This window comes from Calonectris borealis, chromosome 22, assembly GCF_964195595.1.
Source record: "Calonectris borealis chromosome 22, bCalBor7.hap1.2, whole genome shotgun sequence".
NCBI lineage: Eukaryota > Metazoa > Chordata > Aves > Procellariiformes > Procellariidae > Calonectris > Calonectris borealis.
The window spans coordinates 2,124,874-2,151,439 of NC_134333.1; the positions used below are offsets into that span (position 1 = coordinate 2,124,874).

General features: G+C 45.7%; 1 protein-coding gene across 1 annotated transcript; it reads left to right on the forward strand.

Moving 5' to 3' along the window:
- The first annotated feature begins 15,733 nt into the window (after positions 1 to 15,733).
- On the forward strand, positions 15,734 to 16,675 carry LOC142091727 (olfactory receptor 6X1-like). The gene has a single exon (XM_075171105.1). The coding sequence runs from the start codon at positions 15,734 to 15,736 to the stop codon at positions 16,673 to 16,675; it is 942 nt and encodes a 313-aa protein (XP_075027206.1).
- Positions 16,676 to 26,566: the final 9,891 nt, after the last annotated feature.

Sequence of the window (26,566 nt, forward strand, 5' to 3'; positions counted from 1 at the left end):
TGCTTGGGAACATCTTCATTGTTCTGCTGGTGGCAACACGCCAGCATCTCCACAGCCCAATGTATTTCTTTCCAGCAAATTTGAGCAGCTTGGAGACCTGCTATACTTCCATCAACCTGCCCAGGCTGCTGGCCAACTTCCTACCAGGGGATGGACCCACCTCTGCTCAGGACTGTATGGCTCAACTCTATTTCTTTAGATCTCTTGCAGTGTCCAAGTGTTACATGCTGGCCACCATGTCCTCCAACCAGTACCTGACCATATGTTATCACATGCTCTATACAAGCACAGAATCATAGAATCATAGAATCATAGAATCATACAGGTTGGAAAAGACCTGTAAGATCATCGTGTCCAACCGTCATCCCAACACCACCATGCCCACTACACCATGTCCCTAAGGGCCTCATCTACAGGTCTTTTAAATACCTCCAGGGATGGTGACTCCACCACTTCCCTGGGCAGCCTGTTCCAAGGCCTGACCACTAAAGAAATTTCTCCTAATGTTCAATCTAAACCTCCCTTGGCACAACTTGAGGCCATTTCCTCTTGTCCTATCGCTAGTTACTTGGCAGAAGAGACCAACACCCACCTCGCTACAACCTCCTTTCAGGTAGTTGTAGAGCGCGATGAGGTCTCCCCTCAGCCTCCTCTTCTCCAGGATAAACAACCCCAGTTCCCTCAGCTGCTCCTCATAAGGCTTGTGCTCCAGGCCCTTCACCAGCTTCGTTGCCCTCCTCTGGACACGCTCCAGCACCTCCATGTCCTTCTTGGAGTGAGGGGCCCAAAACTGAACACAGGATTCGAGGTGCGGCCTCACCAGTGCCGAGTACAGGGGCACGATCACCTCCCTACTCCTGCTGGCCACACTATTCCTGATACAGGCCAGGATGCCGTTGGCCTTCTTGGCCACCTGAGCACACTGCCGGCTCATGTTCAGCCGCCTGTCATTCAGCACCCCCAGGTCCTTTTCCTCTGGGCAGCTTTCCAGCCACTCTTCCCCAAGCCTGTAGCGTTGCCTGGGGTTGTTGTGGCTGAAGTGCAGGACCCGGCACTTGGCCTTGTTGAACCTCATACAGTTGGCCTCAGCCCATCGATCCAGCCTGTCCAGGTCCCTCTGCAGAGCCTTCCTACCCTCGAGCAGATCAACACTCCCGCCCAACTTGGTGTCGTCTGCAAACTTACTGAGGGAGCACTCGATCCCCTCGTCCAGATCATTGATAAAGATATTGAAACAGGACCGGCCCCAGTACTGAGCCCTGGGGAACACCGCTCGTGACCGGCCGCCAACTGGATTTAACTCCGTTCACCACAACTCTCTGGGCTCGGCCGTCCAGCCAGTTTTTTACCCAGCGAAGAGTGTACCTGTCTAGGCCGTGAGCCGCCAGCTTCTCTAGGAGAATGCTGTGGGAGACAGTGTCAAAGGCCTTACTGAAGTCCAAGTAGACCACATCCACTGCCTTTCCCTCATCCACTAGGCGGGTCACCTGGTCATAGAAGGAGATGAGGTTGGTCAAGCAGGACCTGCCTTCCCTGAACCCGTGCTGGCTGGGCCTGATCCCCTGGTTGTCCCGCACATGGCTCGTGAGCACCCTCAAAACCAACCGCTCCATGATCTTCCCCGGCACCGAGGTCAGGCTGGCCGGTCTGTAGTTCCCCGGATCCTCCTTCCGGCCCTTCTTGTAGATGGGAGTCACATTGGCGAGCCTCCAGTCGTCCGGGACCTCCCCAGTTAACCAGGACTGCTGGTAAATGATGGAGAGTGGCTCAGCAAGCTCCTCCGCCAGCTCCCTCAGTACCCTCGGGTGGATCCCATCCGGCCCCATAGACTTGTGAACGTCCAGGTGGCATAGCAGGTCATTAACTTCATCCTCTTGAATTATGGGGGGTTTATCCTGCTCGTCGTCCTTGTCTTCCAGCTCAGGGGGCTGAGTACCCTGAGGATAACCACTCTGACTACTAATGACTGAGGCAAAGAAGGCGTTGAGTACCTCAGCCTTTTCCTGGTTCTTGGTGGCAACGATCCCCCCCGCATCCAATAGAGGATGGAGATTCTCCTTGGCTCTCCTTTTGTCATTAACATACTTATAAAAGCATTTTTTGTTGTCTCTCACGACAGTGGCCAGGTTGAGTTCTAGCCGGGCTTTTGCCTTTCTAATTTCCTCTCTGCACGACCTAACGCGATCCCTGTACTCTTCCTGAGTTGCCTGCCCCTTCTTCCACAAGTGATAAACTCTCCTTTTTTTCCTGAGTCCCAGCCAGAGCTCCCCGTTCAGCCAGGCCAGTCGCCTTCCCCGCCCGTTCTTCTTGCGGCACATGGGGACAGCCCGCTCCTGCGCCTTTAAGACTTCCTTCTTGAAGAACGTCCAGCCTTCCTGGACCCCTTTGCCCTTCAGGACTGTCTCCCAAGGGACCCTCTCCACCAGTGTCCTGAGCAGGCCAAAGTCCGCCCGCCGGAAGTCCATGGTAGCGGTTTTGCTGGCCCCCCTCTTTACTTCACCAAGTATCGAAAATTCTACCATTTCATGGTCGCTAAGCCCAAGCCGGCCTCCGACCACCACATCTCCCACCAGCCCTTCTCTGTTCGTGAACAGCAGGTCAAGCGAGGCATCTCCCCTGGTGGGCTCGCTCACCAGCTGCGTCAGGAAGTTATCCTCCACACACTCCAGGAAACTCCTCGACTGTTTCCTCTCTGCCGTGTGGTATTTCCATCAGACGTCCGGAAAGTTGAAGTCCCCCACGACAACAAGGGCTAGCGACCGGGAGACTCCTGCCAGCCTCTGGTAGAATATTTCATCTGCCTCCTCGTCCTGGCTAGGTGGTCTATAACAGACTCCCAGCAGGATATCTGCCTTGTTGGTCTTCCCCCTCATCCTTACCCACAAGCACTCGACCTCGTCATCACTACCATCGAGCTCTAGACAGTCGAAGCATTCCCTAACATACAGGGCTACTCCATCGCCTCTCCTTCCTCGCCTGTCCCTTCTGAAAAGCATGATGAACTGGAAGGTGGTTTTCCCACTGGCAGCTGGCTCATGGCTTGGGGGAATGACTAGTTCCACCACCATCACATACCTCTCAAGCCAATTGAAGTTTCGTGGCCCCAGCCCAATTGACCACTTCTGTGGTTTGACGTCTTTGCTGGAGCTCTCCTGTAGTGACACCAGGCTGCTGCAATGTCCATCTGAGGTGTAGTCTTGCCGTTTTTGTTCACTCGGGCACCCTATGTCTGCATTACAGATGCCATCCTGAGGCTCCCATCGAGCATGGGGGAGCAGAAGGCCTTCTCCACCATGTTGTGAGAAGTGAAAGCCTTCTCACACATCACTGCGGTCAGCATTTTCTAAGGGACACTTCTTCCTGTCCATTTGCTGCCTGGGACACCCCCACTGAGAAACCTGAACAAAACACTCCTAGTTCTCCTCAAAAGTGTAGGGGTGATGTGGAGGGAATATATTATGTACCAGGCATATCTCTGGAGGTGTCTGGCTTTCAGGACACTTTTAGAAAGGCCGTGGGGGAGAGGGAAGAATTCCTTTCAGAAACATGACTCTCCCTAAAAGGTAGTGGAAGAAAATGTCTTTGCCTTACTCCTTTGAGGTAAAGAGAACATTCTTGCATGTGGGAACTGTGTACACAGGAACTATAATCTTCCTGCATAAGATACCAGTAAAGACCATCCAGAAAGCTACTGGGGGTAATCACGCGTGTGCATCTTGAAAACCAGCAGTTTCAGCAATCTGGCAGTGCTCCTTGTAGAGACTCCTGCTCCAGATGTGCGCTCTGAACTACAGGTTTTGGGGTTGTGCTGGATGTGGTGGACTTAAAAAATCCTTTTAAGACTTTCAGGGCAGAATCTTTTTAAATTATCCACCACGATGCATGCAGTCCACTGCAGGTGATTCCCAGGAGGCTGTTGATCCCAGTACCATGGGATAATTCATGCATGGGCCTTTTTGCTTCCACTTCAGATGGGACAAAACAGATCTCAGATCATATTCCTGTGAAAAACTGAATGCCCTAGGGGCCCAGAGAAATGGGACAGGGGTCACCTTCCAGGACACCAGGATCTTCTGAGATGCCCTGAAAAAATCTGATACCCAAGGTAACGACAATGTCCCTCTGAGCTGGCTGGCAGCAAGACAAAGCTGAAGACCAAACTGGTGATGGGTCTCGCCAAACGCCAACTCCCTGTCTAGCCTGTCGAACTTTCAGGAGTACCAAGTACTGGAGGGGCACATATCTCATTTGCATACAGATAACGCAGGGCTATTAAAGGTCCTTGAGGTGGGAAGGGGAGGCTGCATTTTTCACTGTTCTGCTGTCTCACACGCTCTTTGATTTACTGACATGTTCCATGGATGGGAAAATTGCTGATAACAGATCTATTTCAGTCTGAGACCTGTTGAAACTAAACCATTAGTGGGAGCAACAGGGAGGAACAAAAAGGCTGATTAATCGTCCCGGAGTGCTTATGTGTTCTGTTGGCAATCCAACTATCAGCTGGTCATCTCTCCTGGTGCTGATAACAGTACTTGTAAAAAGTGCCTGTTAGGCTGTGACTGTCTTTATGCGCCTTGCATATCAAGAAGAGAGGAAAAGCAGCATCCTTAATATAAATGCAGCTGGTAGGAGCAGGGGTTCATCATCCAACCCTTTGTCTGGGTCTGAGGTAAATGTTGAGTCTCCGTTGGTGTTTTTGAGGGCTGTCTCTCTGCTGTGGGCTGACTGTGGTCAGAGCTGAGGACTTTCTCCTGTGTGAAGAAGAAAAAGGGGCTGCTTTAAAACCCTGGGTGTTTGGGACAGGAAGAAGGATTTCAAGCATGTGACCCAAGGGTAGTGAGACAACTATCTGAGAAAAACCTGATCAATGGTTTGTGAAACTCTTTGACAACAAAATTAATGGGAGCAGGGTTGGAGGTGGGAAGGAAAAACTTGCAGGAGCCAGATCTTTGGAGTTCTGTTCTTGCAGATGGAAATGTTCGGAACTTCAGATGGAAGCTGCTGTAGCTGAGCTAGAGCAAAACCACAACGAGAAAAACTTCTGCATGAAAGCTCTTATTTCAGTTTGAACCAGGATCATTCTGTTGTAACAAAAATCCCTAGTTCTGTGCTGAATCGAAACAAGCTGTTGCTTTTTGTTATGAACATGGGTGGTTTGCTTAATAAGCACCTGGAGGCTAATTCAATCTTTATCATATCATTAATGCTCCCCTCCCTTGCATATGTCTGTATGCAGCTATCTTCCTTTGTTTCTGCATATCTGTGCAGTTATGTACATGAAACACCCTCCTGGCCCATCCTGTCTGCTGCTCAGCTGTGTTCTCTGTTCATAATCACCCAACAACCGCCACTTGTCCCCAGTGAAAATAGCTTCATTATTTTCTTTCTCTTAGCAGTGAAGGAATATAATTTTTTAACTCCCAGTGGAAGCTTTCAACTTTGGTGTCAAACAAATTTCAGAACATTTACTGAGCCTGTCACCCATGCCCTCCCGTTCAGATCAAGTGGATGTGTCACCGAAATCGGGAAGGAACCTCGTAACACCAATGTAGTGTTAAAAGGCAGGCATTCTTTATTAGCAGCGCTGGGGACACGGGGGATCGCTCCACCACAGCGTGTCCAATTTGTTGCACCTTTCACCATAAATTTATACAACAAAATCATAAATATACATAGCATTACATCATTTACTAATACATATGCATGACTAGTCTTCGCTTCGTATTAAAATGAGCTCTCCTCCCATTTGCGCCTGCGCACTGTTGCTTGGTGGTGGTCGTCAGGGGTCTTGGAGATGAAGGCCAGTGACTCCTCTTCGTCACCGTTGGCTGACCCTTTTACTTTGCGCAGACTCAGTGGCCTCTTGGCTTCTATCCGACCTAGGTGATTTGTTTCAACTGGTTTCTTCTAAGCATCAGTTGCTTCTTACAATAGTATGCTAAATTATCTTCTAATATTTAACAAACCAACAGTCCCTCATGTTCCTAAATTTATTTGTACTGTACTGTACTATAGAAACATGAACAGAACACTCTACCTGAAATTATAATAACTATTTGTTTCAAACATCTACTCCTAGCAACTAGTGATTTCTTTTGATCATTAGTTTGATTGGAATTTAATCCAATCATGGTTTGGGGCTTTACAGAAAAATTTAAAGTAGCAGCACTGCGTGGTAACTGTATGGTAACATTTCCCCCCTTTGGAAGTCTTGAAATTTTATTTAATTTCAATACTTCCACAATATTAACTATTTACAAAGGCAGGATTCGTGTTTGCTAGATTGTAATTGTCACCACTATTTCCTACTAGTGCGAGAGTGATCTTTCGATCAACGGCGGCCTTCCTTGTGAACTCTCTTTTCAAGCAATAATAGATAAGCAATATCACTAGGGAAATAATTAACAAACACAATACAGTACTAATTAAAGATTTTACCCAGGAACTTAGGTTCCATCCCAGTCCACTAAAGATTTTGTCAAACCAATTTTCTTGCATATCTGTTTGAATTTCTTGAGTGTTCTTTTCTATTTGTCCTAACAAATCCAAATCATGTTCTACATCTTGTGTAACATTTGGGATATGTATGCAACAATGATCAATTCTATCTTTCAAATATCCACAAACTCCATGTTCTTTTAACAGAAGCATATCTAGGGCCATTCTATTTTGCAAAGTCATTTTTGAAGTGGCTTGGAGTTGTAAATTTAATTGTTTAAACCCTTTTCTTGTCACATTAGCTATTTTTTCTACTTGTCCTGTTAATTTATATAACCAAGCCCTATTCCTATACGTTGATAGGGGAGTTAACAAGGACTCTAAGGCCCAGCCAATTTTCACTCCTACTGAGGGTTCATTCCATTTTTCTTCCTCAACTTGTGACCTCTTTGCACGAACCAATCTTAAATTTTCAAGAGCACCCTTAAAAGGAGCCTTTTTTCCAAATTGGGCATAATGTTGGCATTCCTAAAGTAATTTGCCTCACCTTTTTATCCATGGATAAATGGGTGGTCCAGGTTCCATCACTCATTGCCCAAACTAAATGTCCTGGACTTTGAATAGTGGATTTCTTGCAACTAAAAACTGCATCTCTTTCAAGCTTATATGGATCATTGAGAATCAAATCATTTTTAAGACCTCTACACCAACACCCATATTTCAATGCAGCTGCCAAAGGGGGAATATTTTGAATTGTTTTGTCTATTGTACTACAATTATATATTTTTTTTTTTTTTTTTTTACAACTCCACCAAGATACTATATTTTCCTTTTCTCGGGAAGCGGCTTCTTTATCAATCCTATCATTAGATTTTCTTCCGGAGTCCTTTTGGGAATGTGTATCAATTGCTCTGATGAATCTTCAATTTCTGTTTTGTTCATTTGATTTCGTTCTTCTCCAAATAAAGTTCCCACCAATATTAATTGCCAGATTAACATACATTTTCTTACAATCAGACACATTTTAGAGTCAATTTTGCAGTTTCTGGATCCCTATTAATAATTTTCCACGACGGGGCCTTCTTTACTCGAGTGTAATGTATCCACGGCTCCACTCCTTCTACTTTGATTGCAGTGTAAGTTGTTAACAGTACCTGGAAGGGTCCCTTCCACTTCTCCTGCAGTGGTTCAGAGTTCCAGGTTCTTACATATGCAAGATCACCTGGCTGATACTGATGTACAGGCGTATCCAAGGCAAGTGATCTAGTCAATACCACATATCTTCGGAGTGCTCCAAGGACTTTCCCTAAAGAAATCAAATATCTTTTCAAATCAGTTTCCCCAGTTACCTTCATATCTCCTGGGATTAAAGGAATTTGGTATGCCTTACCATACAAAATTTCATATGGACTTACACCGTCTTTTGATCTTGGTTGAATTCTAATTCTTAAAAGAGCCAACGGTAAAGCCTGTGGCCACCTCAAAGATGTTTCCTGGCAAATTTTACTTATCTGTCTTTTCAATGTTTGATTCATTCTCTCTATTTTTCCACTTGACTGTGGTCTCCAGGGGGTATGTAGGTCCCACTTGATGCCTAAAATTTTGCTAATTTGCTGGACCATTTCTGCCACGAAATGCGGTCCCCTATCAGAAGACATTCCTATCGGTACTCCAAATCTAGGTATTATTTCTTTCAATAATATTTTGACTACCTCTTTGGCTTTGTTGGTGCGGCAAGGAAAGGCCTCCGGCCATCCAGAAAATGTGTCAATCAACACTAACAAATATCTACACCCATTTTGCCTGGGTAACTCAGAAAAATCAATTTGCCAATAATCTCCAGGAGAATTTCCTTGCTTTATTACTCCTAACGGTGGCTTCTTTTGGTTCAAAGGATTATTCTTATGACAAATTAGACACTTAGCTACTATTGCTTTAACTATTCCTATCATTCCCACGCAAACTGCAAATGTTTTCAAATTAGATATCATTGCATCTATTCCCCAATGTGTCTGCTCATGCTTTTCTCTTGCAAGTTCTATCATAACCTGCGGGGTCACTATTACTTGTTTTTCCGGTGTTACCCACCATCCTTCGGCATTTTGGGATGCCTTTAATTGCTCTGCCAATTGGTTATCCAATTTACTATATTTTGGTTTTGAATCAGGGAGTTTTATGTGTTTTACTGGTACTAGTGCAAGGATGCCTTGTTTTGCTGCCTCTTTCGCAGCTTTATCTGCCAATCGATTACCTATGTTTACTACTGTTTGACCAAATTGGTGGGCTTTGCAATGCATTACTGCTACTTCTTTCGGTTTCTGTACGTCTTCTAGAAGTTGGAGAATTTCTTCCTTGTATCTTATAGATGTTCCTTGAGCTGATAACAATCCTCTCTCTTTCCAAATAGCTCCATGAGCATGGATCACACCAAACGCATATTTAGAATCAGTCCAAATGTTTACCCTTTTTCCCTCGGCAATTTGCAGAGCTCGCCTTAATGCAACCAGTTCTGCTTTCTGTGCTGAGGTATTTGTAGGCAGCATCCTTGATTCCAGTACCTCGGTGGTGGTGACAACAGCATACCCGGCCATTCGCTTTCCTTCCTGGACAAAGCTGCTTCCATCAGTAAACAGTTCCAAGTCAGGATGTTCCAGAGGTTCATCTCTCAAATCCAATCTACTGGAATAGACTTGTTCAATGGTTAGCAAACAATCATGTTCTAAACTTCCTGCTGGATTCTCTGCTGTTAGAAATATTGCTGGATTGACAATTGGTGTGGTTTTCAATTCCACATCATCTTGTTCCAATAGGACAACCTGGTATTTTAGCATTCTGCTAGGGGACAACCAACGACCCCCCTTTTGCTCTAGAACAGTTATCACCATGTGTGGGGCATATACCACCATCTTCTGTCCCATAGTCAACTTTCGAGCCTCTTGGATCAACAACACTGTTGCTGCTACAGCGCGCAAACATCCCGGCCATCCTTTACTCACATTATCAAGTTGTTTGGAGAAATACCCAACCGGTCTTTTCCAGGATCCCAGTCTTTGTGTCAGCACTCCCAGAGCCAGATGTTGTCTCTCGTGCACAAACAGCTCGAACGGCTTAGTCACATCAGGTAGTCCTAAAGCAGGAGCCATCATCAATGCTTTCTTTAGTTCTTTAAATGACTTTCGGCATTCAGGTGTCCAGGTCAAATACCGGTCTTTGGATTCTTTCAAAGCCTCGTATAGTGGCTTTACATATAGTCCATAGTCCACAATCCAAAGTCGGCACCATCCAACCATTCCCAAAAAGGCTCTCAATTCCTTTGGGCTATTGGGTTCAGGGGTCTGACAAATTGCTTCCTTTCTTTCATTCCCCAATTGTCTTTGTCCCTGGGATATTTCAAAACCCAGGTAAATCACAGTTTCTTTTCCTATTTGGGCCTTAGTCTTAGAGACTCTATATCCACCTTGGCCCAGGAAGTTCAATAAACTAATAGTACTCTCGAGGCACTCCTTTTTGTTTTCTGCCGCTATCAAGATGTCATCCACATACTGTAACAATGTGCCTTTCCCTTGATTCTGTCTCTTCCATATTTCCAATTCTTTTGCCAATTGGTTTCCAAATATTGTAGGGCTATTTTTAAACCCTTGTGGAAGTACAGTCCATGTCAATTGTGTCTTCCGTCCTGTGGTAGGGCTTTCCCATTCAAAAGCAAATATGCTTTGGCTTTTTGCATCCAGGGGTATGCAAAAGAAGGCATCCTTTAAATCCAGTACCGTAAACCATTTATGTTCCTCTTTTAGAGAGGTCAATAAAGTATATGGGTTAGCTACAACTGGATGCATATCTTGCACTATTTGATTTATAGCTCTCAAATCTTGAACTAATCGATATTCTTTTCCTCCAGATTTCTTTACTGGCAATATGGGAGTGTTATATTCTGATTCACATTCTATCAAGAGCCCATATTCTAAAAATTTTGTAATCAATTCTTCTAATCCTTTCCGAGCCTCCCACTTAATGGGGTATTGTTTTTGTCTTACCGGCTTGGCTCCAGGTTTCAGGTTTACTTTTACCGGTTCTGCCAACTTAGATCGTCCTGGTTTTCCACTCGCCCAAACCAATGGAATTACTGCATTTTCCACTTCTTCTGGAATTTGTTCTTCCTTGGGGAAATCCTGCAACATAAACGCCTTTGCCTCTATAATTTTTGACTCCGGTACTAACAATTTAATTTCCCCATCTCTAAAAGTTATCTGTGCATTTAACTTACTCAACAAATCTCGCCCTAATAAGGGCAATGGGCATTCTGGCATATATAAAAACTGATGAGTTACCCACCGCTTTCCCAATTTAAACTTTAATGGTTCTAAAAAAGGGTCGGTTCTCTCTTTGCCCTGTCGCACCAACAACATTAACTGATTTACTACTAAGTCCCCAATTGTCTTACATCATATAATTTTAACCAATTCATTACCTTGGGCATTGCATGTTTCACACCGTATAAAATCCACCTCTGATATCTATTTAACATCTCTCTGGGCCCTGGTTGATTAGGGTCCCATTCAGGATTCACGGATGGAAAATTCTGTTCCACTGTTCCCTGTAAACCCCCGCTAGCATGTGCCCCTTCTACCTGCTTCCTAGCAGCATTTAATACCATCCCTTTATCAGTATCATCAAGCAAAGCATCCAATATCACTTGTAAGTCACTCCAATCTGGATCCTGGGTTCTAATTATTGTTTCGATCACTTTAGCCACTCTTTCAGGATCCTCTCGATAAGTACCCGCAAGCTCTTTCCATGATCTCAATTCAGTGATAGAAAATGGAACTTTAACCAAAACCGGTCCTTCATTTCCTACTGCTTCTCGAAGAGGAGCTTGGAGGGAAGTAGGTCTTACTTCTCCTTGTTTTCCCCGTGTTCTTCCCGAAATTGGGCTGAATCCCCCTATCCCTCCTTCTGCTGGAGGAACAGGGAGTCCATCATCTTCTAAATCCTGATCTTCCCCTCCCCTCCTTCGGCGGGGAGCGATCATTAATTCAATGTCTTCTCCCTCAGTTCCATTTTCTATCCTTTTCTTTTTACCACTTTTGTTTGATCCCTTCTTACTTTCCTCATCACTCAATACCATCATAGAATGATATGATCGCATTCCACATCGTTTCTGCCACTCCGGATGGTTTCGCAATGCGAAAAACAAATCAACATATGCCATTTCATCCCATTTACCTTCCCTCTTACAAAATAACATCAGCTGTAGGATGGTATTATATTGCAATGTTCCATTCTCTGGCCATTTTTCCCCATCTTCCAATTTATACATGGGCCACCAATTATTACAATATTCAATTAGCTGTTTCCGAGTCAAAGGATCACCCCCCAAATCTTTCCAATGCTTCAAAATACATCCCAAGGGTGTTCTTTGTGGGACTGCTTTCTTGCTCGGAAAAGTACCCATCCTCCAAAGACTAGTTGAGTGTGATTGTGCACTATCACCAGTCACTAGTCAGAGGGACCCCAACCCCTGGTGGAGCTCCCTCTCCGGGGCCTCTTACCCCTTCCTTTACCCGGGTCTCTAGCCCAACCCTGCGAAGCTTTCACCGCGACTTATGGGCAGGCGTTATTACTAGGTACCTCTCAGCCCAACTCTGCGTAGCTTTCGCCGCGCCTTACGAGCAGACCGCGGGGACTCTACCCCTTTCCTTTTTAGAAAAGAATGCCTTTTTACCTGTTCCAGGGGACTTGCTTTGAATTCTTCGGTCCGGGGATCAGAGGTTCTCCCCGAGAATCCCTCGGTGCCGGCTGGAGGTCCTGTGATCCCACGGATCCGTCGAGATTCACAAGCAGGGTCCCATCTGGGTCGCCAAAACTGTCACCGAAATCGGGAAGGAACCTCGTAACACCAATGTAGTGTTAAAAGGCAGGCATTCTTTATTAGCAGCGCTGGGGACACGGGGGATCGCTCCACCACAGCGTGTCCAATTTGTTGCACCTTTCACCATAAATTTATACAACAAAATCATAAATATACATAGCATTACATCATTTACTAATACATATGCATGACTAGTCTTCGCTTCGTATTAAAATGAGCTCTCCTCCCATTTGCGCCTGCGCACTGTTGCTTGGTGGTGGTCGTCAGGGGTCTTGGAGATGAAGGCCAGTGACTCCTCTTCGTCACCGTTGGCTGACCCTTTTACTTTGCGCAGACTCAGTGGCCTCTTGGCTTCTATCCGACCTAGGTGATTTGTTTCAACTGGTTTCTTCTAAGCATCAGTTGCTTCTTACAATAGTATGCTAAATTATCTTCTAATATTTAACAAACCAACAGTCCCTCATGTTCCTAAATTTATTTGTACTGTACTGTACTATAGAAACATGAACAGAACACTCTACCTGAAATTATAATAACTATTTGTTTCAAACATCTACTCCTAGCAACTAGTGATTTCTTTTGATCATTAGTTTGATTGGAATTTAACCCAATCATGGTTTGGGGCTTTACAGAAAAATTTAAAGTAGCAGCACTGCGTGGTAACTGTATGGTAACAGATGTGCTCCTTCCTTGTCAAAGGACTTCCTTAGCGAGAGTTAGGGTGAGATAGAGAGACATGTCGGACAGAGAGCTTCATTAGTCATAAAAACAGCCTTGATGTAGTAGGTATAGCCTGTTCATTTTGTAATTTCAAACATTGCATACTGTTCTGTTCGTTTCTGTAATTTTAAAACAATGAAGATTTGATGCTTAAAAAATTAGGTATTGTGTTTGCAGGTGTGTAATATTGTTAGACTCTAGAAAAGATTAACCTTAAAATCAAGAACCATAAATGAACGTGATCCAGACGTGGCTCAGAGACAAACCTCGACCTTATAAGGGAAGAAAGGAACAGGTTCACGAAGAGTTCACTACCCTGCCGACCACCAGAGACCACTTGAGACCCTCAAGAAGACCCCAGAGATTTTAGTGGGCATGTGTCTAGGATGATGTAATATTATAATTAGTTCTCAGAAATTCAATGAATATGTAAAAGAGAATCTTAAAATACGTATGAGAAGCATGGATATAAACAGCAAGGTGACTAGACCAGGTGTGCTTGATTTGTGGCAAGTCCACCGAGCACCCAGGCCTGAATAAAACAATATCTCTCCTGAGCGTGTGGAATTGGTTACTTGCATGCCGGGCACGAATCCGCTTTTCGGACAACACCTTTGCGGGAGTTAAGGTGAGATAGAGAGGCATGTGGGACAGAGAGCTTCATTAGTGATAAAAACAGCCTAAAGTTTGTTGAGTTAATTCAGGAATGAAGCTGCCATTATGGTATGGCAGTATGCTTCAGAAAGAGTTCTCAGACAGTTAGTTCTGGGTGTTCTGTTCCCACAAGTCTTCTGCACTCACTCTACTATCTTATCAGCAGTTGTTACCAAACCCATCTTACCCAGAGGAGGCTGTGTAGACTTGCTCACAAATTTTAATCATCATTGCCATCCAAAATGAAAAGAAACACAGGGAAAGAAAATATAGATCCTTATAATCATTGAATCCATAGAGCTGACATACTCCGCAACAGCTGATTCATCAGGTCTGTCTGAGAATTTGGGGCTCTTTTCATGACTCTCTACAAGAGTTTAATTTTTGTTACTAGTTAAGATACTCTGGTTTTCCATGCTGATTTATCCATTAGGCTGCTTTTCAAAGTTCTGCAGGCCCTTTACACCGTTTAAGTGATCCATTTTCCCCCTGAAGATTTAATGTTGGATGAGCTGAGTTAATTGCTCCTTCCCAGCCAATAGTCTTTGCACAGTAATGGGCTCTATTAAATGCCTCTGAATGTGCAATGGAACTACCTGAATATCTTCCCTCGGTCTGGAGCCACTCAGCTTGCTTAACAACAGCACATAGAGAGGTTTAATTATATGCTGAGTATAGACATTGCTGACAGGTATTTATCTCCCTTCCCTCCTCAGAAGATATTTGTTATTTGGGATGATGATTTTAACATTGGTGGCTTTTTCACAAATGTGAATATCTTCCTTCCATTTTTGTGTTTTCATTATTCAGAGAACCATTGGTGGCTACTGAAGGTAATCCAGGCCCTAAAGAGACCGAGGCATGTGAGTATTATACTCTAAGTGTTTTAGGACAAGAAAAAGAAAATATTTCAGAACAATCTGCTGTCCAAGAAATTTAGACTGTTTGCTCGTATGAGTAATTAGATTGCATTATAGAAATCAGGGTGAAGAGAGACACGATGTGTTGACAATAATGTATTAGTAAGATATTCCTATCCTAAAGCAGGGAGGGGCAGAAAGTTGAATGCTTTTTAAAATGTACTTAGCAAGGGAAGATCGTGATTTCTACTCCCAAGTCAACTTAATGCTTACTTTGATAAGTAGGAGTGAAAGGACAGCAGATCATTTGTACTTTTTTTTTTTTAATAAAACCAAATACATGAGCAATTAATAGGTTTAGAATGTGACTGTCATGCTCTTTCTTTCATTTAGGACTGCTTGACAACAACCTGTGAGGATGAAAAAAACCAAGGTAACAAAAAACTGGTGACATAAATCTTCATAAAGTAGAGATTTAAAATATTTTCTGCATAATCTATTTTTTTTCCTTGGAAAGAGAGTGATTTCTTACATAAAGCTATGGTCAGGACAGACTTATGAAGGCTTTGTATGTGCAAAAGGCGATATACATTTCATCTCTGTTCAAACAATAACATTTTTGGATAACTATTGCCATCCAGCTATCCTGTGTTCTGCTATGGACAACCGATGGAGAAACGCCTATGGTAAGAGGTAGTTCATGTTGCCTACGTCCGGATGGGGTTAATCACTTTTTGGCAGTACTCGGGGCTTCAAAGTAGGAGTCTAGATTAATTTTGACTAGACATCCATCTTTTAGAGGACATGAATTACAGTCATGTCTCCCACCCTTAGAAATGTAACTGGTAGAGGGAATATTACCAGTATATATCACTGTCAATCATAAATTCTTCAGTCTTCCATACAGTCTTCCAGTATAAGAGAGATCACTTTTTCAACTGAAAAAGTACCTGAGAAATTAAGCAGTAAAACTATTATAAGGATCTCAAACCCCCTGGTTTCTTTAAAATATATATTAAAATCAATTAAAAAATGTCTCTTACATACCTATATTTATATACATACCTATATGCGTATACACTTGTATATCTCCATATTTCCTCTTCCCTACTCACATAGAAAAAAACTTTGATCACTCCTTTACTTGCCGTATTTATTAATGCAGAAATATACAAAGTGGAAGCAGAGGATGGAAAACCAGACTTCTGTGACTGAATTTATTCTTCTCGGTTTCCCCAGCCTTCAAAGGGTTCATGTTTTGTTCTTTGTGGGAGTCTTGGTCATCTACATTTTGACTGTCACTGGGAATGTCATCATCATCGTCACAGTGGTGAATGACAACACTCTCCACAAACCCATGTATTTCTTCCTTGGAAATCTGTCATTTCTGGGAATCATCTATATCTCGGCCACTGCACCCAAGTTTTTGGCCTGTCTTGTGGAGGTCAAGAAGTCTATCAGCATAGCTGGGTGCAAAGCCCAAGCCTTCTCCCTCTTTTTCCTTGGTTCTACTGAGCTTTTCCTCCTCACAGCCATGTCCTTTGACCGATACACAGCAATATGCAACCCTCTCCACTACACCACCATCATGAGTGGAAAACTGTGTGCTCAGCTCTCATTTGGCTCTTGGATGGGTGGCCTTATGACTGTCTTTGTGCAAACTATTCTGGTGTTTAGACTGCCATTCTGTGGCCCCAATATCATCAATCACTTCTACTGTGACGTTGGGCCAATGCTGAAGCTGGCTTGCACTGACACCCGCCATATTGAATGGCTTGTTTTCACTGTTGCTACAACGGTTCTGTTTAGCACTTCCTTCTTGACTGTCATCTCCTACTTTGCCATCATTTTGACCATATTAAGGATCCCATCTACTTCTGGGAGACGGAAAGCTTTCTCCACCTGCATTGCTCATCTGACTGTAGTCATCATGCTTTATGGGGCAATCATATTCATTTACGTCAGGCCAAGAGGACATGCCTCACTAAGTATGAACAAAGTGGTGTCCCTTCTGAACACCCTTGTTACGCCAATGCTGAACCCTTTCATTTATACTTTGAGGAACAAAGAGGTAAAGACTGCCTTGAAAAAATCACTGACTAGAAATAAAATATTTGAGGTTAAAGAATGAGGACTAAAATGTTGACTTTTCTGCAGGCTCCTGTAGGAAACTGATTCTAGAAACCTCTTTGGGAAGTACACATATCAATAATTTTTATAAAGAAGGCAGGTGATTTAGATTATGATTAGGCAGGCAGGAATACTGCCTCCTGAATGTGTGATCTGTGGACAATATTTGACTTACATACTTGGTTGCCTGTTCTTCCACTTCTTTATTCTGAGATTATGCTTCCAAGTCTTTTCCAAAGATTCATTATTTTCATTATCCATCAAAGCAAAAAATAAAAAGAAGAGGGCTCTCTGCCATTTCCTGCATTTATTTGTTACTATGGAAGAGATGTTTTATGATTACAAAATTTAATTCTTCTAAAATGAAGAGGCTGAGGGGTTTGTGTTCATGTTTGTTGTGGCTCCACTGATCTTTAATATAGCAAAATCAGCGTAGGTCAGCATAAGCAATCCTACTTGTTATTTATGTTCTGCATCATTTAAGTGATCTATGTGATTGATACACAATGCCTCCCTAATTTCTGACATGATTATCCTAATCAAGAATATTGATTCTCTCATTGCTTCAACTGATTGTCTGTGTCATTTGAAAGGTATGATTTCCTTTAATTAATCCTTGTTTGAACTAAAACAAAGATTTATAGAGAATGTTTCCTGTATGGTTAGACTAATCTCAGCTAAAGAGTAGGTATCCTCATTTAGATAGTCACCTTAGTCTCTCTTGTCAGTTCACCTTTGAATGACAAACTCAGCTGGTATTCACTGGCTCAATGGCTTCTCATAAGGAAGTAATTTTAGGGAATTCTGGCCTTTTATTCTCAAGTAAATCAGAATTCCTTTGAGAAGGAAAAAAACCCTCCTAAGGGTTTTTCTATGGATTTCTATCCTTGAAAACCTCCCACTCAGTAGGTAGCAACCATGAAGAGTCATTGAAAGTGTCAACCTTACCAGATGTGTTAGAAATGTAGACATTGCGGTAAATGCTGACCTCAGACCTTGCCTCTCAGTGTAATAAAATGATTGCTACCAGGATAGGTGCTTTAAGAGGGCGTGCAGAAGGGAGTAAGCGTGGGCTTATAGACAAGAGTATGTACTGTTTGCCACACAGGAAAGTAAAGGGGTGGAGGAATGGGCTTGCTTGTATGGTTGTTTTTATTTTGAGGAATAATAATTTGAAAAAAAAATGTTCTTTTAAAGTAGTGGTAAAACAGACAGAAATCTGTTACAGGAACAGGCAGGGAAATCAGACTCATGTGAACGGACAGACCTGTTCAGAGACATCAGCATAAACCTACCAGATTTGATTTTAGTGGCCCTATTTATCTCATTGACAATGTTTCCCCAGAAAAATTATGAAGGCAAGGTGGAAAACCAGACCACCCTGAGGGAACTAACCCTTTTGCAGATCATAGGCATGTGGGAACTCCAGGCTTTCCTTTTAACAATCCTACTGATCACTCCTGTTTTAACCCTGGTATCACCTTCATCATCTGGATTGATGCACGTTAGGGGATGTTATAAGCAGCCAGCAGCTCCACAGCCTGGTGATTCCTCCTGCCCGGCCACTAGAGCCAAGCTTAGTGACCCGGTGTCTCCATCCCAGATCACTGGCCATGGCTGCTGCTTTCCTCTTTGCAGGCTCAGCCAGTAGTGAGGCTCAGTGTGTACCCCAGAGACACGTGGTCACACATGTACACATGCAGAAGGACACTGACACGACCGGTCAGACAGACTGCCACAGCCAAGGTGCTGCCGTCAACACCACCGACACACAGGACCCACATAACACACAAGTGCAGACACCCATGTCCCCACCGCCTCTGGGGTTGTCAGAGACAGGCGGCCACTAGTGCAGGTACACACACGACTCTCTCAGGGTTCACAAGCCACATGGACATTTGCAGGTGCCCTGAGCATTGGCACAGCCCCTCTGTTCTCCTGGTACCCTGCCCAGGTCCTGGCCCTCTGACTCGCCCCATGGGTCCCCTACTTGCCGGCTGGTCCAGCTTGATGCTCCCTGCAAACACGCAGCACTCACCCAGTCGTCCCCCTGGCACCTCACACTCCACCCAGGTACCAGCACCAACCCCCTGCCCAGCTGATACCCCTGCCCGGAGCTGGGGCTCCTGCTAACCGGCTGGTCCAGCTTTAAGTTTTCTGGTGAACACACACACCCTCCACACACACGCACTTTGGGGAAGATACAGATACTCACCCCCCGCAGCAGCCAGCACCAGGCACATGGGCTGTCACCTGCGTTCCCGCTTGTGGTGGGTTGACCCTGGCTGGACACCACGTGCCCACCAAAGCCGCTCTATCACTCCCCCTCCTCAGCTGGACAGGGGCGAGAAAATATAATGAAAGGTTCGTGGGTCGAAGTAAGGACAGGGAGAGATCACTGCCCAATTACCTTCACGGCAAAACAGGCTCGACTTGGGGAAATTAGTTTCATTTATTACCAATCAAATCAGAGTAGGATAATGAGAAATAAAACCAAATCCTAAAAACACCTTCCCCCCACCCCTCCCTTCTTCCAGGGCTCAGCATTACTCCTGATTTTCTCTACCTCCTTCCGCCGCAGTGGCACAGAGGGACAGGGAATGGGGGTTGCGGTCAGTTCATCACACGTTGTTTCTACCTCTCCTTCCTCCTCAGGGAGAGGACTCCTCACCCTCTTCCCCTGCTCCAACGTGGGGTTCCTCCCACGGGAGACAGTCCTCCATGAACTGCCGCAATGTAAGTCCTTCCCACAGGCTACAGTTCTTCACGAACTGCTCCTGCGTGGGTCCTTTCCACGGGGTGCAGTCCTTCAGGAACAGACTGCTCCAGCATGGGTCCCCCACGGGGTCACAAGTCCTGCCAGCAAACCTGCTTCAGCGTGGGCTCCTCTCTCCATGGGTCCACAAGCCCTGCCAGGACCCTGCTCCAGTGTGGGCTTCCCAAGGGGTCACAGCCTCCTTCGGGTGCATCCACCTGCTCCAGCATGGGGTCCTCCACGGGCTGCAGGTGGATATCTGCTCCACCGTTAACCTCCATGGGCTGCAGAGGGACAGCCTGCATCACCATGGTCTTCACCATGGGCTGCAGGGGAATCTCTGCTCTGGTGCGTGGAACATCTCTTCCTTCTTCCCTGACCTTGGTGTCTGCAGAGTTGTTTCTCCTGGCCAGTGGTGGGTCCATCTTGGAGCCGGCTGGCATCAGCTTTATCAGACATGGGGGAAGCTTCTAGCAGCTTCTCATAGAAGCCACCCCTGTAACCCCCCCACTCCCAAAACCTTGCCACGCAAACCCTATACACCGCTCCAGCTGCCGGTGCTGAACCCCTCACTCGCTTCACTCACGCCATCCCCCCAGGAAATGGTTTTAGGATACACACTGTTCCTGCCCCAGCAGCTGGCAGCTGAGAGCCCCACTGTCTCCAGCAGCTGGCACCGAGACCCCGCTCGCTCTGGTAGCTGCACTGGGATCCCACTGGCTCCAGTAGCTGACACCAGAGGTCAGAGGCTGCCACAATCCCAGTCTGACTTCAGTAGCTGGCATCAAATTCACACACGCTGGTAGCTGGCACTTAGTCCCTGCAGCACACGGACACACAGGGTAGAGTGAGATTATGCAGGGAGAGTTATGAAAAGATTTAATAAGAAGACAGGACAGACTGCGGTGGTCAAGTGCAGAGCTCAGCCAGACCAGCAGTGACTGGCCCAGGTTGACACCCGACCAGCCTCTTCTATACCCCTTTCCTGCCTACCCCCCTCTTTGTTGCTTCCAGTTCCCCTGCACGTCTTCTTCAGACTAAACAACCCCAGTTCCCTCAGCCGCTCCCTGGACTTGTGCTCCAGACCCTTCACCAGCTTCGTTGCCCTTCTCTGGACACGCTCCAGCACCTCCATGTCCTTCTTGGAGTGAGGGGCCCAAAACTGAACACAGTATTCAAGGTGCGGCCTCACCAGTGCCGAGAACAGGGGCACGATCACCTCCCTGCTCCTGCTGACCACACAATTTCTGATACAGGCCAGGATGCCATTGGCCTTCTTGGCCACCTGGGCACACTGCTGGGTCATATTCAGCCGCCTGTCAACCAGCACCCCCAGGTCCTTTTCCTCTGGGCAGCTTTCCAGCCACTCTTGCCCAAGCCTGTAGCATTGCCTGGGGTTGTTGTGGCCAAAGTGCAGGACCCGGCACTTGGCCTTGTTGAACCTCATACATTGGCCTCAGCCCATCGATCCAGCCTGTCCAGGTCCCGCTGCAGAGCCTTCCTACCCTCCATTCCGCTACACTGTGGTGGTGCATTCATACCCCCCTTCTTCCCTGGGCCACTTGTTGATCTGGGCCGCCTGTTGATCTCAGAAATTTCCATGAAACCTCGGCCTTGGTGTATTGAGTCTGGCAGTTGAGCGCTCCTTGACTGTATCAGAAACTCTGCACAGCTGAGTCTGGGAACATACTCCTACTGTCTGGCCCGGGTGTCCAGCAGAACAACACCGAAACCTTGAGAATTCTTTAGTAATTACCACCTGGGACTGTGGCCAGGATGGAAATTTACGGATGACTAAAGCCAACCATCTTGCGAACCTATAAACGGTGGTCCTGAGTGAGGCCCTTTGAGCTCTCCTGGACCGCAGCAGCTGCACCCAGCATCTCCCTCTGAGTGGGAGCCTCTCAGAGCTTGCGACAGGCCTGCGATATTCGGAGGACCACTGGGTCCTGGGTGAGTCCCTTTCGAAGCTCAACCCTTCGCCCATTGAGAGGGAATGCCTAGACATTCGACGTGAATATTTCTTCACTGAAATCGAGGGGAATTTTTAACAGGTATACCTTCTGTATATTTTTATATATATATGTTTCTCTGTGTGTGTGAACTAATAGTAAGCATAATCTGTAATTAAGTTGTGATTGTAGTAGACTTAGTAACCTATTTTGCAAATATTGAATAGTTAATGATTAGGCGTTACTAAAGTTTGTTAATGATTAGTTGATAACTAAGTGTTGCTAAATTGTGACTGAAACCTAGACTGTCCCTGAAATATAAACCCTTAGATGATTTTCCCTTGTATGTTTCACCCATGTAATAAGTAATAGAGTGAACCTTGCCATCGAATTCTATTAGGTTGCACCTTTATAAATCTCTGTTAAAATCACTTTCTGCTAATTTCTTTGACGGTGATTCTTTAAGCGGCCTCTAAACCACTCTCTCATGACATACACCCAGATGACACGCCGAGGTTTGTTTTTACTGTACCCACGACCAATGTAGCCCAGCCAAGTCAACGGTACCATTGGACGGTGCTCCCGCAAGGCATGAAAAATAGTCCCACCATATGTCAATGGTTCGTGGCTCGGGCCCTTAGTCCAGCCCGTGCCCAATTGCCTAAAGTCGTAATTTATCATTATATGGATGATATCCTTGTAGCAACCCCCTCTGAGGCCATGATACGAGGGGCCATGGAGGTTGTCGTAACGAGCCTCCAGCGTAACGGCTTGATAGTTGCCCCAGAAAAGGTACAGCAGACCGCTCCCTGGAAATATCTAGGGTGGCGCATTACTGAGCAAACTGTGATACCGCAAGGGCTCAAGATCAGTAGTCAGGTCCATACCTTGACTGATTTGCAGAAATTATTGGGCACCATCAATTGGGTAAGGCCTCTGTTGGGAATCAACAACGAGCTGTTGAGACCTCTGTTTAATTTGCTAAAAGGTGATCCTGCGTTGGGGTCTCGACAAACGTTAACCCCCGAGGCTCAGCAAGCGTTGCAGCGGATTGCTACAATGATATCGGCTCGGCAAGCACAGCGCTGTGATCCAGAGCTTCCTTTTCAATTAGCAATAGTGAACGCTGACTTCCAACCATATGGTTTGTTGTTTCAATGGAAGCCAACACCCAGCGGCGAACAGTTGTTGGTCATAGAATGGGTGTTTCTTCCCCATCAATTTGGAAAAACCATCACCACTACAGCAGAAATGTTTGCATCCCTGGTCATGAGAGGGAGGCAACGGTTGATAGCGCTGTGCGGAAAAGAGCCGCATACCATTTACATTCCTGTCGTGATGCCTATGTTAACTTGGTTGATGCAAATGTCTGTACCTTTTCAAATGGCTATGGAAGGTTTTACAGGAGTGATTTCTATTCACCCTCCCAGTCATAAATGGCTGCAGTCCCCGCTACCACTGCAGCAATTGCCAAAATGTAGCGTGACCCCTTTGGACGCTCTAACGGTCTTCACGGATGGGTCCGGGCGTACGGGTAAGTCTGTCCTTGTCTGGAAGGACAACCACGATCAATGGTAATCTGATATCCGGAAACAAGATGGTTCACCACAAGTCGTGGAGTTGGCGGCAGTGGTACGAGTATTTGAAAAATGGCAATGCCCTGTCAACATCGTGACTGATTCTGCGTATGTTGCAGGGGTAGTGTCCCGCATGGAGTTTGCTTATTTGAAAGATGTAAATAATGCCCAGCTTTTTGCTCTGTTTAAAACCCTCAGAGAACACATTCATCGAAGGATCCACTCTTTTTTTATATTACATATCAGATCTCATACTGCATTGCCGGGGCCCCTGGTTGAGGGAAACCGGTTGGCTGATTCGCTTGCAGGGGCTGTTGTTGTCCCGGGGAAAATTTGAGCAAGCGAGGCATTCACATAACTTTTATCATCAGAACGCTAAGGCCTTGGCTGGAATGTTTTATCTACCACTTACGCAAGCACGCCAAATTGTCACTGCATGCCCTGAGTACCAGTGTGCGGGCCCTCCACAGCCGGGGGGAGTCAACCCTCGTGGCTTGCAGGCGCTCGAACTTTAGCAGACTGATGTTACACATCTTCCCGACTTTGGTCGACTCAAATGTGTCCACGTCTCAGTGGATACATTTTCAGGAGCAATTGCAGCCACAGCCCACACTGGGGAAAAGTCCCGGGATGTCCGAAAACATTTTCTTCTTGCTTTTTCCATTCTCGGAGTACTGAGCAAAATAAAAACAGATAACGGCCCCGGGTACGTTGCCCAAGCCACACGGACCTTCCTGCAAACGTGGGGAATCACTCATATCACGGGAATTCCACACAGCCCCACAGGGCAAGCCATTGTTGAGCGCGCCCACCGTTCACTCAGAGATGGTTAACAAAACAAAAAGAGGGAGTAGGGGATTTAACCAGGAAAGATTGGCAAAAGCCGTTTATGTTCTTAATTTTCTCAATCGGTGGACCCCCGATTTGCAGACATTTTGATTCTGTTGAAGGTCATGAGGCAATCATAAGGGGCAAGGCGTGGGTAAAGGTGAGAAACCTGGAATCTCATGAGTGGGAAGGCCCGTTTTCATTGATAACCTGGGGTCGAGGGTATGCTTGTGTCTCGACAGATCGAGGATCAAGATGGGTACCAGCGCGGTTCGTCAAGCCGTCTTTTTCGCCGTTGTTGCAGGCGTAAGCGCGTTTTGGGCCCCACCGCAGCCCAAAGAGAACGTCTGGATCGCCCTTGCGAATCAGACAGGCCAGGAGACCATTTGCCTTTCGCTCTCATCGCCTGGAGATCCTTTTTCCACCTGCTTAGTGGGACTCCTGTGGAACAATTGGACCCTAGGTCTCACGGAGCCGCATGCAACACTTTGTAGTGGCAGCCGCAATGTGACTGACAATTGGGACAGATGTTTGGTGTACCGTCCGCCCCTGAGTGTAGAGCCACAAGAGATAGAATTATTGGGGCTTGGCAAAATGGGTAATGAGTTTGATTGAACTGGGAATTATACGTTTGATTGTATTTGTATGTAGTCTTGTGTGTGTACTATGTTTATTGCAATGTGTGAAAAGAATACTAGAAAAGTCAGTTAGCTTAGTGTTTGTTGTAAAAGAAAAAGGGAGAGATGTGGAGGAATCAATGTCTGAGAGTACAAGCAGTATCACAGCGTTGGTAAACAAGAAGCCATGGGAAGATGGGAAGTGAAAGAAGCCGTGGGAAAAAGGGAGATAAGAGGTGGCAGTTAACGGTTCTGAGAGCGTGACAAAGATAAGGAAATTAGCGGAAGAGTGTCGAGATGACCTTTGCTTAGGGGATGTACTAGGGAATTCTTTGAAGTGCATACGTGGCATAATGTGAGGTATAAAAAGGCGCTTGTGCTGTATAATGAAGGGATTTTCGTCTTCGTCTTCGTGCCCTCTCAGACGGAGTCCGTGTCCTTATTTGCCACACAGCACCTACATACAGGACTTGAATAACACATGTCCTCATGAGCCCTAGTGTGACTGACCAGGTTTGGTTTGAATCACTGTCTCCCTTATCATTTGTCGGTCAGGTTTGTGTCCCTGCATGTTCTTGTTTATGGCTTCCTCCTATTATTATTATTATCCTTTTGGTTTACATTGAGAAGGTCCTTGACCAGATACCCTTAAAGGAGAAGACATTGTCCTTCCACATACTCTTACAGGAGGGACCAGCATGAGTGAGGGGAGTGAGGACCACAGTACTGGTGGCTGGAACAGGACCATGGGTCCTATGACCCTTCATCTCTGAAGGGAAGTGTGTTCCAGCCTCTTTCACTCTTCCTCCCTCAGCATGGTTGACCACTGCTGGCTTCAGGCTGGTTTCTCTCATATTTTGTTATCCTGGTCATGGTGTTCATTCCCAGGGGTTGTGACCATGGTTTGAGAAACTCTGCTAATAAATAGCCTGTAACAACTCCCAGCTTCATTCTGGTCACTGGGTCAGGGCAGTGGAGACACCTGTGTACCTCTGACTACCACCTGTAGACCTCTGAACAACCATCAGAGACAGCCCAGGGGCAAGACCCTCTCAGAGATCAATGATGTAAGCACTTCCCTGAATTCCAGACTCTATACCAAAGAAGAGAGGGTATTGTGGGACCCCACATCATGGGGAGCACCTGTGCAACTCATTTGTTTTAAAGGAACACATTCCTCCTCCAAACACCCCAGGTCAGCTATGGCCCTTGCACCTAGCCCTGGAAGAATGCTGCTGGTTCTGAACCCCAGCGCTGAATGTCATTCACTTGTTTATCTGCAGGAACATGTTTTGCCTAAGCCAGTCACCTGGGAGGAAGCCCTCTCCTCTGTTTTCACACATCTACAGAACATTTGTCTACATCTGAGCTTGTCAGTATAATGCTTTTAAATCAGGCTGGAGATATAAGACCTTTGGGGGTCTTCCATTTCTGACCCTCCCTTAGACCATTGCTTCAGCAAGAGAGGACTCCTGCCTGCTACTCCCTTGATCAGATCTCCTCTGGCTGAAGTGCAGTACCAAGGGATGAGCTTAAAAATACAATTTAGTATCCTCAGCCTAGGCAGCTACTGCCTTACTTGTGTGGTGGGACACACACTTGGCCACCAGCCGTGGCCCAAGCTGATTGTGTGTCTCTGGATGGCCCTATGCCATGTCTGCCAGCCCAGTGCAGTCATCTGGGATACCCTAGAGAGCAGCATCCCTTGAGGCGCTCCTGAAGTGGGACCGAAACCTCACAAAGGTAGGTTCATCTCAGGTGAACTGCCCACCAGGGTTGTCTGCTTCTCTCCGTTGACTACAGAATGATCTGAGTTAACTAGTTAAGATTTGATTAAATATTACCTGCCTCAAGTCATGGGGCTGTACTCCCCTTACAATATAAGCAGTTTCAGCTCCTTCTTTTTCCTACACAGAAAATCCCCATCTTAGTTCTGCTCCAGTTATCATGAGGTTCCTGCATCTGCACATAGTCCTGATCCACACAAATGAAGTGAAGCACTCCAAGAACTCCCAGAACTTTTTAATGAGTCCCGTAGTGACAGAATCTGAAATCTGCTTATTATTACTATTCTTTTCGGAATGACCAGAAGCTCAAGGTGATTTGAGATTTTGCTTTCTTCTTGAATCTCAGCACTTGCCTTAACACAGGCATCAGGAATCC